The sequence below is a fragment of the Drechmeria coniospora genome, chromosome 02 (assembly GCF_001625195.1).
Source record: "Drechmeria coniospora strain ARSEF 6962 chromosome 02, whole genome shotgun sequence".
In the NCBI taxonomy this organism is placed as follows: domain Eukaryota; kingdom Fungi; phylum Ascomycota; class Sordariomycetes; order Hypocreales; family Ophiocordycipitaceae; genus Drechmeria; species Drechmeria coniospora.
The window spans coordinates 8,605,052-8,622,614 of record NC_054390.1 but is presented as its reverse complement, the minus strand read 5'-3'; the positions used below and the strand labels follow the sequence as shown (position 1 = coordinate 8,622,614).

General features: G+C 42.8%; 1 protein-coding gene across 1 annotated transcript; it reads right to left on the bottom strand.

Annotated features, from left to right (window-relative positions):
- Positions 1-14,998: 14,998 nt before the first annotated feature.
- Positions 14,999-16,063, bottom strand: DCS_05487 (uncharacterized protein; the record flags this gene model as incomplete). The annotated part of the gene is made up of 6 exons (XM_040802790.1): positions 14,999-15,029; positions 15,084-15,696; positions 15,745-15,864; positions 15,921-15,939; positions 15,987-16,013; positions 16,058-16,063. 6 exons carry the CDS (start codon positions 16,061-16,063, stop codon positions 14,999-15,001), a joined length of 816 nt encoding a protein of 271 aa, XP_040657823.1.
- Positions 16,064-17,563: the final 1,500 nt, after the last annotated feature.

Here is a 17,563-nt window from a genome sequence, read left to right as displayed (position 1 = left end):
TGTTACAATATGACCAGTTTGTGTAATAATTATGGATGTAATGCAACCGGTAATACATCCAGTGGAAGGAAGAATTGTCGATGTGCCAGGTATAGAGCCGAGAGTTATTTGAGTAACCAATCCGCCAGTAACGGTAACAACAACGCTTGTGGTACAGCTTGTAACACAGCCTGCTGATGGCGGAATTGTTGTGGTTCCAGCTATTGAACCTGGGGTCGTAATAGTTGTAATGGCCCCAGTTTGAGTAACAATAATAGATGTAATGCACCCAATAATACAACCAGAGGGTGGAAGAATTGTAGATGTACCAGGTGTAGAGCCAAGAGTTGTTTGAGTTACTATTCTGCCGGTTACGGTAACAATGATGCTTGTAGTACATCGTGTAACACAACCTGCTGATGGCGGAATTGTTGTTGTTCCAGCTATTGAACCTGGGGTAGTAATAGTTGTAATGGCCCCAGTGTAAGTAACAATAATAGATGTGATGCACCCAGTAATGCATCCAGAGGATGGAAGAATTGTAGATGTACCAGGTGTAGAGCCAAAAGTTGTTTGAGTTACGATTCTGCCGGTAATAGTAACAATGATGCTTGTAGTACATGGTGTAACACAATCTGTTGATGGCAGAATTGTTGTTGTTCCAGCTATTGAACCTGGGGTAGTAATAGTTGTAATGGCCCCAGTGTAAGTAACAATAATAGATGTGATGCACCCAGTAATGCATCCAGAGGATGGAAGAATTGTAGATGTACCAGGTGTAGAGCCAAAAGTTGTTTGAGTTACGATTCTGCCGGTAATAGTAACAATGATGCTTGTAGTACATGGTGTAACACAATCTGTTGATGGCAGAATTGTTGTAGTTCCAGCTATTGAACCTGTGGTAGTAATAGTTGTAATGGCCCCAGTTTGGGTGACAATAATAGATGTAATGCACCCAGTAGTACATCCAGAGGATGGAAGAATTGTTGATATGCCTGGTATAGAGCCGAGAGTTGTTTCAGTAACCAATCCGCCAGTAACGGTAACAACCACGCTTGTAGTACAGCTTGTAATACAACCTGCTGATGGCAGAATTGTTGTGGTTCCAGCTATTGAACCTGGGGTAGTAATAGTTGTAATGGCCCCAGTTTGGGTAACAATAATAGATGTAATGCACCCAGTAGTACATCCAGAGGATGGAAGAATTGTTGATGTGCCTGGTATAGAGCCGAGAGTTGTTTCAGTAACCAATCCGCCAGTAACGGTAACAACCACGCTTGTGGTACAGCTTGTAACACAACCTGCTGATGGCGGAATTGTTGTGGTTCCAGCTATTGAACCTGGGGTTGTAATAGTTGTAATGGCCCCAGTTTGAGTAACAATAATAGATGTAATGCACCCAGTAATACAACCAGAGGGTGGAAGAATTGTAGATGTACCAGGTGTAGAGCCAAGAGTTGTTTGAGTTACTATTCTGCCGGTAATAGTAACAATGATGCTTGTAGTACAGCGTGTTACACAACCTGCTGATGGTAAAATTGTTGTAGTTCCAGCTATTGAACCTGGGGTTGTAATAGTTGTAATGGCCCCAGTTTGAGTAACAATAATAGATGTGATGCACCCAGTAATACAACCAGAGGGTGGAAGAATTGTAGATGTACCAGGTGTAGAGCCAAGAGTTGTTTGAGTTACTATTCTGCCGGTAATAGTAACAATGATGCTTGTAGTACAGCGTGTTACACAACCTGCTGATGGTAAAATTGTTGTAGTTCCAACTATTAAACCTGGGGTAGTAATAGTTGTAATAGCCCCAGTTTGAGTGATAATAATAGATGTAATGCACCCAGTAATACATCCAGAGGATGGAAGAATTGTTGATGTGCCTAGTATAGAGCCGAGAGTTGTTTGAGTAACCAATCCGCCAGTAACGGTAACAACCACGCTTGTAGTACAACTTTTAATACACCCAGACGGAGGAAGAATTGTAGAAGTACCGGGTGTAGAACCAATAATGTTCTCTGTTATAATTTCACCAGTTACTGTTACGATAATGCTTGTAGTACAGCTTGCTATGCATCCAAGTGGTGGCAAGATTGTACTGGTACCAGCTGCTGAGCCTGGGGTAGTAATTGTTACAATGTCGCCAGTTTCTGTAACGATGATAGATGTAGTACAACTAGTAATACATCCAGAAGAAGGAAGAATTGTCCATGTGCCAGGCGTAGGGCCAAACGTAAATTGTGTTACTATTACTCCAGTGACTGTAATAACGACTCTTGTGGTACAGCTTGTACTACATCCAATGGATGGTGGAATAGTTGTGGTTCCAGCTACCGAACCTGGAGTAGTAATTGTTACAATATTACCAGTTTGTGTAATAATAATGGATGTAAGGCAACTGGTAATACATCCAGAGGGAGGAAGAATCGTAGATATACCAGGTGTAGAGCCATGAGTTGTTTGTGTTACTATTCCACCAGTAACTGTAACAATGATGCTTGTAGTACAGCTTGTATTACAACCTGTAGATGGCAGAATTGTTGCGGTTCCAGCTACTGAACCTGGAGTAGTGATAGTTGTAATGGCCCCTGTTTCGGTAACAATAATAGAAGTAATACACCCAGTACTACACATAGAGGGAGGAAGAACTGTAGATGTTCCGGGTGTTGATCCAAGAGTTGTCTTTGTCACAATTCCATCAGTGACCGTGACAATAACACTTGTGGTGCATAGTGTGATACATCCCGCCGCTGGCGGGATAGTTGTGGTACCGGCGACGGAACCTGTAGTAGTCATGGTCGTAATGGCACGAGTTTGAGTAATAATAATTGATGTAATACACCCAGTGAGACATCCGGATGGAGGTATGATTGTTGAAGTGCCAGGCAATGAGCCTATCGTTGTCTGTGTTACAATTCTACCAGTAATAGTTACAATAACGCTTGTAGTGCAACGTATAATACACCCCAATGATGGAGGGATCGTTGTGGTACCAGGTTGTGGGCCCAGGGTGGTCATGGTAACAATATTGCCGGTTTCAGTAATAACGACACGAGTAATGCAGCTTGTAGTACATCCTGATGGAGGCGACATTGTTGTAGTACCAGCGACGGAGCCCAGAGTAGTAATGGTCGTGATGCTACCGGTTTCTGTAATGATAATAGATGTCATACATCCAGTAATACACCCAGAGGAAGGAAGAATTGTCGACGTGCCAGGTGTAGAGCCAAGTGTTGTTTGTGATACGATTCCGCCAGTAACGGTAATAACGACGCTTGTAGTACAGCCTGCAACACATTCTAATGGCGGCAGGATTGTTGTGGTACCGGCAACAGAACCTGGAGTAGTGATAGTTGTAATGGCCCCAGTGTGGGTAACAATAATAGACGTAATGCACCTGGCAATGCATCCAGTGGGTGGGAAAATTGTAGATGTACCTGGTGTAGAACCAAGTGTTGTTTTTGTCAATACTTCGCCGGTAGCAGTGACAATAATACTTGTAGTACAGCCTGAAATACACCCTACTGGTGGCGTGATAGTTGTAGTACCGGCGACGGAACCTGTAGTAAAAATAGTCGTGATGGTACCAACTTTTGTTATAATAATAGATGTTGTACAACCAGTAAGACACCCAGAGGGAGGCATAATTGTCAAAGTACCAGGCATTGAGCCTATCGTTGTCTTTGTTACAATTCCGCCAGTAATAGTTATAACAATGCTTGTAGTACAGCTTGAAGTGCATCCTAACGGAGGTGGAATCGTTGTGGTTCCGGCAAAGGAACCTATTGTAGTCGCCGTCGTAATGCCACCGGTTTTAGTAATAATAATAGTAGTTATGCATCCAACTACACATCCTACATTGGGCGGGATTGTTGATGTACCGGGAACCGACCCTATCGTTGTAACAGTCGTATAGCCACCAGTTTCGGTGACAATTACAGTTGCTACACAGCCTATAGTACATCCAGATGGTGGTAGAACTGTTGAGGTACCAGGGGTCGGACCTAATGTAGTTCTAGTTATAACATCACCAGTAACCGTAATGATGACACTGCCGATACAGCTCGTAATGCATCCGGACGGCGGCAGGACGGTTGTTGTACCGGGAATTGATCCTATCGTTGTAATAGTTTTAAACCCACCAGTTTCGGTGACAACTACGGTTGTAATACAGCCTACCACACATCCAGAAGGTGGCAAAACTGTCGAGGTACCAGGGGTCGGACCTAAAGTAGTTCTAGTTATAACATCACCAGTAACCGTAATGATGACACTGCCGATACAGCTCGTAATGCATCCGGATGGCGGCAGGACGGTTGTTGTACCGGGAACCGATCCTGTCGTTGTAATGGTTTTAAACCCACTAGTTTTGGTGACGACTATGGTTGTAATACAGCCTACCATACATCCAGAAGGTGGCAAAACTGTTGAGGTACCAGGGGTCGGACCTAGACTTGTTATTGTAGTCATACCGGCAGTCTCGGTGACAATAATAGTCGTTGTGCAGCTAGTGACACATCCGGGAGGTGGCTGGACTGTAGTTGTCCCTGCTGATGGCCCCAGAGTCGTGCGTGTTGTAATAAAACCCGGTTCAGTAATAATTACTCTGGTTGTACAATCAGATATACATCCAGAAGATGGCAAGACAGTTGAAACCCCTGAACTAGGCCCGATTGTTGTTTCAGTAATTAACACCCCAGTAACGGTAACAATAATACTAGTTGTGCAGCTTGTAATACAACCAGGAGGTGGCAAGATAGTTGAAGCTCCTATGTTCGGACCAATAGTTGTTTTGGTAACAACCCTACCTGTAATTGTAACAATTACAGTCGTAGTACAGCTAGTAATACATCCAGGTGGTGGTTGAATTGTTGTTGTACCCGCTGTTGGTCCTAGGGTAATAACCGTTGTAAGCACGCCTGTGTCAGTAAATACACTTCCAGTCGTAGTTATAATAACTCTGGTAGTACAGCTAATGATACAACCTCGCGGTGGTAGAATAGTTGATGTACCTGATATCGGTCCAAAAGTTAATAATGTCTCCAAAACACCAGTGTCCGTTACGACTACTCTGGTAATACAGTCAGTGAGACATCCGGGAGGTGGTGCGATTGTTGTAATTCCTGGAACAGGGCCCAGGGTTGATTCTATGGTCACACTACCGGGAATGGTAATAATAATTTTTGTCGTACAGTCAATAATACACCCTAGAGGAGGTGGAATGGTTGTTGTACCAGCTGTTGGGCCTGGAGTAAAAACAGTAAGAATACCAGCTGTTTTAGTAACAATAACTCTAGTAAGACATCCTGTTATACATTCAGATGATGGCTGGATAGTAACTGTCCCAGGAATTGGACCAATCGTTGTCTCAGTCAAAATGCCGCCAGTAACAGTAATGATGATTCTGGTCGTACATCCATTGGCGCACCCAGGAAATGGTAAGATAGTACTTGTTCCAGGAACTGAGCCAGGAGTTCTAACTGTCTCGATATAGCCAGTTTCAGTTATAATAATAGTAGTAATGCAACCTGTAGAACATCCCGGTGGTGGGAGAACGATCGATGTACCAGGAGTTGGGCCTATAGTCGTTTGGGTTATGGCACTGCCAATGACCGTAACGATAATTTTAGTAATACAATTTTCAGTGCATCCTGGTGGAGGGGGTAAAGTTGATGTCCCTGGAGTAGGGCCTAAGGTTGTTTCTGTTACGGCACTGCCAGTAACTGTAAAGATAATTTTAGTCATACAGTTTTTGGTGCATCCTGATGGAGGGAGGAGAGTTGATGTCCCAAGAGCAGGGCCTAAGGTTGTTTCTGTTATAGTACCACCAGTAACTATAACGATTACTCTAGTAATGCAATTTTCTATACATCCCGGTAGAGGAAGGATAGTTGATGTGCCAGGAACCGGGCCTAGGGTTGTTTCTGTTTCGGTACCGCCAGTAACTGTAACGATAATTCTTGTAGTACAGTTTTCGGTGCATCTTGGTAGAGGGAGAATGGTTGTTGTCCCCAGAGTAGGGCCCAATGTTGTTTCTGTTATAGCACCGCCAGTAACTGTAACTATAACTCTAGTAATGCAATTTTCCGTGCATCCCGGTCTAGGAAAGATGGTTGACGTCCCAGGAGCCAAGCCTGAGGTTGTTTCTGTTATGTTACCGCCAGTTACTGTAATGATAATTCTTGTAGCACAATTTTCAGTGCATTCCGGTAAAGGGAGGATGGTTAATGTACCGGGCATAGGACCTACGGTAGTCTCTGATATAGTACCGCCAGTAACAGTGACTATGATTCTAGTAACACAGTTTTCTGTACAGCCTGGTGGAGGGAGGATGGTAGATGTCCCAGGAGACGGGCCTAAAGTCGATTCTGTTATAGCACTACCAGTAACCGTAACAATAATTCTAGTACTACAATTTTCAGTGCATCCTGGTAGTGGGAGGATGGTTGACGTCCCAGGAGCCTGGCCCAAAGTCGTTTCTGTAACAGCACCGCCAGTGACTGTAACAATGATAGATTTGATACAGTTACTAATGCATCCTGGTTGAGGGTGAATTGTCGATATCCCAGGAACTGGGCCAATAGTTGTGTGCGTTTGAATCCTTGCTGTAGTAGTAATGATTATTGATGTAATGCAATATTCCGAGCATGAAATTGGCGGGTGAATAGTTGATGTTCCGGGAACTGGACCTAAAGTTGTTTCTGTTAATATGCTAATAGTAGGAGTGGTAGCAACAATGATTGATATGCAGTTTTCCGTGCATCCAAATGGTGGCGGTATCGTTGTGGTGCCTGCCTTGGGTCCAGGTATTGTTAATGTGGTTATTTTTACAATTGGAGGACAGCTGGTATACGATCTAGATAGAATTAGTAGTATACTTTTTATGGATGCTGTATGCATTGGACAATACCGAATAATACTGCTCTTTGCTGCGGAATCATGAGAGCATACAAAATCAAGCGGTTGAACTTCGACATAAACAATTCCATTCATGCAGTCAGTATCTTCTCGAGCGGCAGAATAACAAACTTGATAGAATATAATTGAAAGGAATAGTATTAAACGCATGATTAAGACAACAATAAGAGTTATTTGGCTCTCGATGCTGTTCGTTGCTTGCTATATAACATAGGTACTTTCAGGGATGTAGGTGAGACTGGTGGAAATACTTGAATTCCTACAGTAAGTAGGAGTAGCTTCCCCAATATACATATATATATCTTATCTATACAGAGATATATAGATATAGGGAGTACTGGTACTGTCGATATACCTAAACTTAATATGTTGGTGTATTGGCATATGGTTGGTCAAGTCCTTCAATTAGTTCCACTTATATTGTTAAAACTCTTTCGAGTATTAAATGCGGTATTATTACGCTCTACCTACGTATTGTAATAGGATTGCCGCCTACAGAATGCACTAGCGAGTGTACAATCGAAAACTAGCCCCATAAAACCGGCTGCCAAGGGGCAAGCCTGAAACTTTTTCCCGTACTATATACAGAAGGCGTATGCATTATGAAGTAGGCACTCGTTCGGTGTATTTGCGAATCAAATCCAGATTCGTTTCGGGCCGGTCGTCTGCAATGCCCCCCTATGGGTGGCAGCAGCCATGTTAACGCGCGGTTTGTTCGTTCATATGCATACAATTACATACTTGTCCCTAAATGTATACTTACTCATACAGATACGGAGCTAAAAACACGAACTACCTAGTTGGTAAGGTGTAGGTTAACTTGCAGCTCATGCTTCCGTATCATTTTGCTCGATTAACTTTTACGCCATCGTACGACTTCTCGTTATGAAACTGCCTTTACAACTTTATATGGTCCTGGAGCCAATTTTCGCGTGCGACAAGTCAAATGATGTAAACTGTATTTCTTACTTGTTAGTAGTAATATACTAGTGCCTGCGGTTGGAATGGAATTGCTGCCTCACTTAGGGATACTAACAACATAATTCTATATACTGGGAAGAATCAATATCCTAAGGCTATTTAAGTTCTATAGAGAAATTGGGAGAAGCACAGATTTTAATAGGATAAGACACGCTGAAGTCGGTATACCTGCAGAGCATAGGTCAGAGTAAACTACCTATAGACAGCCAAACAGCCTGATTCTAAACACTGGGAAGAACCAATACCCCAAGGCTGTTTAGCATGGAATAGGATTAAAATCAGTGGAAAGTTCCTCGGAGAAATAAGGAGTGGCGCAGATACCAAAGGGATGAGACGCGCCAAACTAAGACGGAAATTCCACAAGACTAGTATTATTGGCGCTATATTAAGGCGCTTTTGAGGCTGAATGCTAAAAGATTTCTAGCTAAGTATTACTCTATTATAAATATTAAAGTTATAAAATTGACATAATACGTTAGAAAGTATATTATCAGTAAATATCCCCCGCCACTACCCCTACAAATACCAAGTACCAATATATAATAACATTACTCTAGATCAATAGTGTAGTCCTGAAGAGAGAATGAGAAAGCAAACAAACAGATCCCGGTACGATATGAAATTTGTATATTTCATTCATTTACGCAAACGGCAGCCCATTTTTTCAAACGGTGTATATAATATAAACTTCCAGGCTAGAGGTTTTAGGCTAAGTATTGGCTCCATATTAAATATTAAAGTTATAACATTAATGATATGTTAGAAAGTATATTATCAGCAAATATCAGCGTAGCGGATCCCCGAGTGTGCTGATAGCTATTCCCAAAATTATATTCGCCCTTGTTAAGACGGAAATTCTACAAGACTGGTGTTATTAGCGCTATATTAAGGCGCTTTTGAGGCTGAATACTAAAAGATTTCTGGCTGAGTATTGCTCTATTATAAATATTAAAGTTATAAAATTGACATAATACATTAGAAAGTATATTATTAGTAAATATCCCCTGCCACTACTCCTACAAGTACCAAATACCAATATATGATAACATTACTCTAGATCAATAGTGTAGTCCTGAAGAGAGGATGAGAAAGCAAACAAACAGATCCCGGTACGATATGAATTTGGTACATTTCATTAATTCACGCAAACCGCAGCCCATTTTCTTCAAACGGTGCGTATAATATAAACTTCCAGGCTAGAGGTTTCAGGCTAAGCATTGCTCTATATTAAATATTAAAGTTAAAATATTGATGATACGTCGGAAAGTATATTATCAGCAAATATCAGCGTAGCGGGTCCCTAAGTGTACTGATAGCCATTCCCAAAATCATATTCGCCCTTGCTAAGATGGAAATACTACAAGACTGGTGTTATTGGCGCTATATCAAGGCGCTTTTGAGGCTGAATACTAAACGATTCCTGGCTGAGTATTGCGCCATTATAAATATTAAAGTTATAACATTGATGATACGTCAGAAAGTATATTATCATTATAAATATTAAAATGATACGTCAGAAAGTATATTTTCAGCAAATATTAGCGTAGCGAATCCCTGAGTGATAGCTATTTCCAAAATCATATTGGCCCTTGCTAAGACGGAAATACAAGATTAGTGTAATTAGCGCTATATTACGGCGCCTTTGAAGCTGAATACCAAAAGGTTTCAGGCGGAGCATTGCTCCATATTAAATATTAAAGTTATAATATTGATGATACGTCGGAAAGTATATTATCAGCAAATATCAGCGTAGCGGGTCCCTGAGTGTGCTGATAGCCATTCCCAAAACTATATTCGCCCTTGCTAAGACGGAAATACTATAAGACTGGTGTTGTTGGCACTATATCAAGGCGCTTTTGAGGCTGAATACTAAACGATTCCTGGCTGAGTATTGCTCTATTATAAATATTAAAGTTATAAAATTGATGTAATACGTTAGAAAGTATATTATTAGTAAATATCCCCCGCTACTACCCCTACAAATACTTAATACTAACGTATAATAACATTACTCTAGATCAATAGTGTAGTCCTGAAGAGAGAATGAGAAAGTAAACAAACAGATCCCGGTACAATATAAAATTTGTACATTTCATTAATTCACGCAAACAGCAACCCATTTTCTTTTTCAAACGGTGCGTATAATATAAACTTCCAGGCTATCCCCATAAACAACGTCTTACATATAAAAGGACCAACAGACATGCCAAGCCGAAACGATCAAACAAAAACCACTATTTAAACGAAAGAATTCCCAATATAGTAGTTTGGTATACCTGCGGGCTACAAGCAAGAGCGATCCATCTACAGACAGATCGTACTGGGGAAACTAATAATACGATTCTACCTACTGGGAAGAACCAATATTAAAAGGTCATTTAAGTTCCGTAGAGAATTAGGGAAAAGTTTATTTCTAAAGGGATAAAACGCACCAAAGTTTGGTATACCTACGGGAGCTATAAGGAAGAGCAATCCATCTACAGACAGACCGTACTAGGGAAACTAACAATACGATTTTACCCACTTGGTAGAGCTAATATCATAAGGCTATTTAAGTTTCGTAGAGAAATAGGGAAAAGTTTAACTCTAAAGGGACAAGACGTACTAGAATTTGGTACACCTGCGGGCCGCAAGCAAGAGCAATCTATCCACAGACAGTCCGTACTAGGGAGACAAAAAAGTACGATTTTGCCCACTGGGAAGAACCAATATTACAAGGCCATTTAAGTTTGATACTAAAGGGATGAGACGCGCTAAAGTTTGGTACACCTGCGGGCTACAAGCCAGAATGAATATATCTATAGGAAGGCCGTATTGGTGACACCAACAACAGAATTCTAGCGACGTGGAAAAACCCGTATGCCAAGCTATTATAATGGAAGGGCGAGCTAGACAGTGCATAAAGATACGTGGGACATTGCATTGATCCGTATTATTACGAACTACTCCGTAATACGGAGTGGACGAATGGAGATTCTTCCGGAGGATCCGCCTTGTTTTGTCTAACCGCTATAGGGTACGAGTCCATACGGTTATCCTCCGCTGTAGGCACCCAAACGTCGTCGAACCGCGGGCACACATGGACATGGAGCACGGTGTTACGACGTGCCCAGGTACCGCGGGAGAGGTAGGGAGGGTTCGGCTACGGAAAACTAAGCAGCCTGATGCTTTTGACATTAGGTTGGCGTAACGCGCCTTTTCTCGTACCAATCCGCTATTGTACTGGTACGTTAACGTACAGCAATGACACTGTCGTTGCCCTCTCCGCCATCAAGCCGGATACGGCATGCGATAGACTTTCTCTTGGCTGGTGGTGGCTGGCAAATTCCCTCGTGTTTCCCGCCGACTAACGAAGCTGTCTAGCGATGAAGAGAGCGCACTTAACGCCTGCTGGATGCAGAAGATAAGGATGCCTACTTACCATACTACTATCGAGGACTAAGCTGCAAACGATATAATTAAGAAGAGGGGGGGAAGAAAAAGGTATAGACATCTATCCACAACAGGCCACCCTAATCCCGCGGTGTCTCGGCGATGATCCTACGGTGTCTCCGTGATGTGTTTCGATGATGGACTAAGTCGGTCGTTAGCCTGCTTGTGCAATTGTTCATCATGACCTAAGTATGATGCAATATATAGCAGGGGATCCGCTCTAGCTGCGGCAACAACGAATAAATTATCGTAAGATGAGCGAATAATTAACCTGTTAATGTTCTTCTTGAATATGTTATTGCCTATTACGAGATATCCTCAGCGCCCGCCTAAATGGGCGGAAATACTGTAGATACCGTAACTTAACCGCCCCCCCGGCTGCCGGATCGTTAGCGCGACAAAGTATTGAACTCAGTAAGCTACGCTACAAGTAGTTGTACTTGTACGTAGCCTGCTCCCTAATCGTGCCACGCCCCACCTAAAGGTGGTGCTTACCACCACAGCGCGCACACCACCGCACCGCGCACTTTTTCCCTCCTTCATATTCAATTTCCAATATCTTTACAACCATAACAGCTATGGATAATCCAACAGTTGAAACGCGTACTCAGGAGGCTATAGATTATCTTGACGAGTTTCCTGACGAAAAAATTGCAAAGGTTGCCCGACTATTCAAAATCCCTCGTAGGCGCCTACAACGACGACTGTCTGGTATTAGTCCAAAGACCAGTATTCAAGGCCACAATACTAAGTTAAGTCGGCCAGAAGAGAAGGCATTATATCGATATATTGATAGGCTTGATGCTGCTAACTTTGCTGTTCGCCCAGAGTTTATTACTGTCACGATGCGGACTAGCAGGAAGGCAGTATGTGCAAAGACTGTAGAATTTTCGAACTAAGGAGGAAGAAAAGAGAAAACAATAAGTGCGGAGAAGGAAGAGGCTATATATAGGGTGGTCCGTGCATCGCGTGGTACGTAATGCAGAGTGTAGGGTAGGCCAGAAAAAGAAAAACGATATACGATATCGTTACAAGTAGGGCACGCCCCAGCTACAAAAGGAGCGGAAGCACGAAAGCTTGATAATAGGGGTCAAGCTTTAGTCTTAAATACTACTCGATTTCTGAAAGAAGGCTCACTCGCTTACCTGACTGTCTTCGAACTGGCCCGCCCATTACAGGATATCAATCGAGGCTGTTAGTAACAACAGAAAGAGCACCAGTTAGTAACTGGGCAGGGAATGCAGATTTGAATAAGTCGAATGGTAGTGCCAAGATACGATTCAAAAGAAAGACTTGTGTATTCTTCTTGTGCTTTCTTGTGTGCTTATATGCTTGCTTGCTTGCTTCCTATCTAAGAGTGTAAGTTTTAAAATAAAAGGGGAATACCTCTTAAAAGAAAGGGGTAAAATAGGAAGGGTGCGCAGTGGAAGTTCAGTTGCACGGACTATCCAAAATGGATATCAATTAAGGCTGTTAGTAACAGCAGAAAGTGCACCAGTTAGTAACTGGGCAGGGAATGCAGATTTGAATAAGTCAAATGGTAGTGCCAAGATGCGATTCAGAAGAGAGACTTACGTATTCTTCTTGTGCTTGTATGAATGCTTGCTTGCTTTCATCATTCATACTTCCTCCCTATCTAAGAGTGTAGGAAAGGTAGGACCATTTTATACCTGAGAGGTAGTACCTTAATCAGTGCAATGTGTACGTGTTGGAATTCTATCTAATTCCACACAATGCATCTCCGAACAATCTGCTTGTTCCCAATGCAGTTCCAAATACTCTGGTTGAGTCATACTGCCAGTTGGATGCAACTAGCAGGGTTGGTTAGTATTAGGGTTCGGTCGCGACAGTACAGCAGAAGTACTGCAGTAGTCAAGCGGTGCCAGTAGTAGTACTACTAGCAAGCAACTGCTAGTTGCAGTTGGGTGGGTCCTATCGCGCAACAGTAGTACTGTTGGCGGGCAACTACTAGTAGTAGTTGGGAGCGCGTCAATTAACAGTCCGATAAATGATCTTGCTTGGTCGACCAAGTACTACTTGCACGAGACGCGCAATAGTAGTAGATTGGCTGGGCAGTAGTACTGCCATCAGTAATGCCAAGTCGGAGCGAGGAGAATCTGCATAGCAAGTGCAATTCGTCAACTCGATATACTTACTTGTACGTGCAGTACAGTAGTAGTATATTGGCAAGCAGTAGTACTGCTGCTAGGTGTTGCAAGTAGCAATACACATAGGATAGTATCCTATTTGGGTAGTCTTACTAGTATAAATACCAGTAATTTTAACAACTATACTATTATTCCCAAACATCTGACAATACTTGGATATTCTTACGTTTAGTGGATAGACGTTTTCGCCTGTTAAACGTTGCATACGTTCCTACTTTCCATACAAACGTTGTTTCGCTAATTCTGCTTCTCCGCCTTGGACATTACAGGAATATATTCACGGGAAATATGCTGTATACTTCGACAATATCACCTGTCAGCCGTATAACTATACACTCTGATCTTTCAGTTATCGAATACAACTCAATTTTAACAGCACTTACGATCTGTAACCCTGCCAGTTGTAGCAACCCTACTATTAGTAGTAATAACCCTACCAGTAGTGGCAGCCTACTACCATTAGTAACCATACTACTAGTCATGGAGGTTCTACTGCTAGAAGTATACGACGAGGACGTATAGATAGTATAGAGCGTACTATCTGTGTGTGCAAACACAACTTCCAATTCTGGATCTAACTAACCCTAAGCACAATACCCGACATACCAGTGCGCCGATCGACAAGAACGGCTTATCCAAATCCCAAATATACCTTATCCAAATCCCAAATATACCTTCTGTAGCTCTTTCTTCCAAGGTTGGGAAGAATCCCAACATTACCGGTCGTTACCACCAAAGCCTACTAGTTTGTTACGAACCTACCGCAGCTGGAGCAGCCGGTCGGCCTACTTGAAGAATAGGGCGGTAAGACGCGGGGAAGCCATGCACGAAGGTGGACCCCATCTCGTGCTGTCTGTGTGCTCACCACAACCATGCCAGGATGTATAGTGAGGGTAAGTAAGGTGATCAGGGACCATTGGCTCACTACGCTCCGCATGACCACCATGATCACTACTAAACAGTAAGAGCAAGGCGATTAAGACGATCCAACACGATCAACAAGATCAATGAAGGAATGAATAAGTGTTTAGGACAGTCTCTACCACTAGCCAGATAGAACTCTGTTCTTCGGTAATCAATCTAAGGATTTAGTTTCTGATTGAATCATACGTACATCAAAGCATCTTGACGGACATATTGTGAATACAACTGCTCGGCAATTACCAAACTTACTTTCTAAGCGACAGACTTACTTAGGACCCTAATAGGCCTTCGTTACGAGCTCGTCCCTAGCTCGTGTAGTTCCTTCAGGCGCCTTCTACTAGCCGGGCGAAGATAGGCGAATACAACCAACTAATATATTATATGGGCAGCCTCGCAACTGCAGCTTGTATACAGTAGCGTGAATACTCTGGTGTGGCAGAGGCTGGTAGGAGGGGAGGAATTTGTGGGTTGCTGTTCCAGAGTCACTAGGCAGCTGCTGACACTCACTTCATCAATACAAAGATATCAACCAGACTTATCAATGCTCCTGAAAGCTAATCTATCTTGAATGATAATATCTATTCCGAAGACAAATATTACCCCTGCTTACGTCCGTGAGTGACAACACTAGTCCGCTCATGTCAGAATTCTCGATGTCCTAGCAATACAAGTAAAACTTACATCGTAACGGCAAAGTGCATGCTCGGATCCTCAGCGTCTTTCTTGGCCTTCTCCACTAAGTCTTCTATTTCATTATGAGATAGACCCGCAAAACCGAGAAACTTCTTCATCCCTTCCATAAGGGCTTGCAGATCGTGCAAGAAATACTTGCCAATTTTCTTCATTTTTGGGTCCTTGGGCCAAGTTCCGCACGGTACGGGAAAGTATTTCTCCTCAACGTCCAGGAATCCAACTTCGCGACACCAAGTTGCGTACCGTGCTGGCTTTGTAAAATCGCGCCCAATTTTGTTACCGCCTTTATGGATTAGATTAAACCAACGTTCACAAAATGTACCCTTGGTAGTACCATCAAAGTCGGTAATCTCAAAAATATAGTCAAGGAACTCGATGTGCCCCCCTGGATTGAGATTGTCGAATGCCCTTTGGATTACAGATTTGGTGTTATCAAAACAAGAAACGACAAAGCGGAGGTAGATGTAGTCAAAGTTTCGAGAAAAGTACCAATCGTCGTGCTCGACATCTTGTTGAATAAAAGAACAGTTGGGGACTGGGGCTTTTGGCTGAATAGAGCTTAGATCTGTGCCAATGACCTCCGAATCAGGGTTCTGCTGTGCTATATATAAGTTAGTTGCAACTCATCGAACGAGTTCTACTTTCATACCGTATTGGATAGCCCATATACCTGTCCCGGTTGCGATATCGAGGACGTGCTTCGGAGAGGTTACTGCTGCAAGCCCAAGCTTTCCGTCCAGTAACTGGATACACATTTCGTGTTGGAAATCTATAGTCGTTACGAAACATAGCACGTAAATGTTAGTAAGACCGGTGTGTACTTACTAAGGCGATTTTGCTCCGCCTAAAGAGTCAGTCAGCATGCGTCAACCAGAAGCACAATGCTCTCACTTTATCGTTTGGAAGAAAATACGCTTCCTAGTATTAGTTACCAGTACAATATAACAAAGAGGTAGACATACCTCCATCGTGATAGCCATGGTATGTTCTGCCCTCCTCTCCTGATGGAACATCATGCGACAGAGCAGCCCAATTCCTCCGTGGCACATTAGCGTATGTATTCTCGCTAATAGACAGTAGTAATTCACATTGGTATTCGAATGGCTATATCACTAGCATCAGGCGACTGGTGGTCAACCTCCAGCGGCTGTCCCTGGTATGTAAGGATGGCTGTAGACTGTGTCATTTTGACAATACGGTATAATGATGGTGTGACCCTTAAAAATTATACTTGGGTAGCTTCGGTTTGTTCTCGCAGTAGCTAAGAGATGTGCTGCTATATATACCCAGGAAATGTTAATGATAAGCTCAGACGATATAACATAAGCACTGCAGAATCTCGAACATGTGCGCTCTTGACATACGTTGATTAGCCTGGCTCGACTGTCTGGATTATGGTTAGCTCATTGGATGGATTGACTAGATTGGTTACATTGGCTAGACTGGCTACATCGGTTATATTGGCTAGACTGGCTAGACTGGCTAGACTGGCTAGATTGGCTAGATTGGCTAGATTGGCTGCTTATTGGACGAACTTATGCCCGTGTACTTCGTATGGCTGTAAACATTGCTTGTTCTGAGTAATGAGTTCAGTCCTTGGAATGAAAGCGTGAATGATGAGGAATACATTAGTAATACCTTCCCTGCGCCCATGAGACAGGCTGTATATAAGGCATTGGAGGGTTATTCAGAAGAATCATGAAATTCCAGAAGAATATTTCAGAAGAATAATGAAACGTCCGATCTGAAGATATTCAACATAAAAGCGCACAAATCGAACCAAGTTCTCCCGATGCACGCACTGGGTTCAACAATACCACGGGGTATTATATCCATAAGATCGCAGCAATACAAATAAACGAAAGCATTTGAATGGACAGACGTAACGAGCGCTGCTAGTTCACCTTGGTTACGCGGTAGGAGCATGATACGGCAATCAGTCTTAGTGAGAGCCAAGCTTAGGAAGCACTCACGGAATAATACACAAATCCTAATAGGATCAATACCTCAAAAATTAACACCGGTAGCCGAGCCAATTTCTATTATATTACGACTTGACGCTTGCTCCTATATTGATCAGAAGCTAAGTTTACCCTCCAGATAATGGTACCGAAGAACCAACTGGCGACTCAATCTGCCAACGTGGGCGTGGTCCTGACAGCCACCAAATCTCTGGCACATAGTTATCCTTACTCTGCCACTATGACTGCGGACGATCGTGTTATAGGAAAGAGTGGAATTGAACGTACGCTTTTGGCTTGCCGTGCGGATGCAGAGGTCAGTGGGGATAGCGGAGCCAGGCAGCATACAAGCAAGGTTATTATCAGTCATGGAGAGACTACCGTTGCATCGGATGTTGAGCATTGCATACTGCAACATCCCGGAGTGAAAAATGTCAAAATTGTTGGCGTTGATGATGGGAAGCTTGGCGAGGTAGTTGCTGCTTTTGTTTTACGTCAAGACGAGTG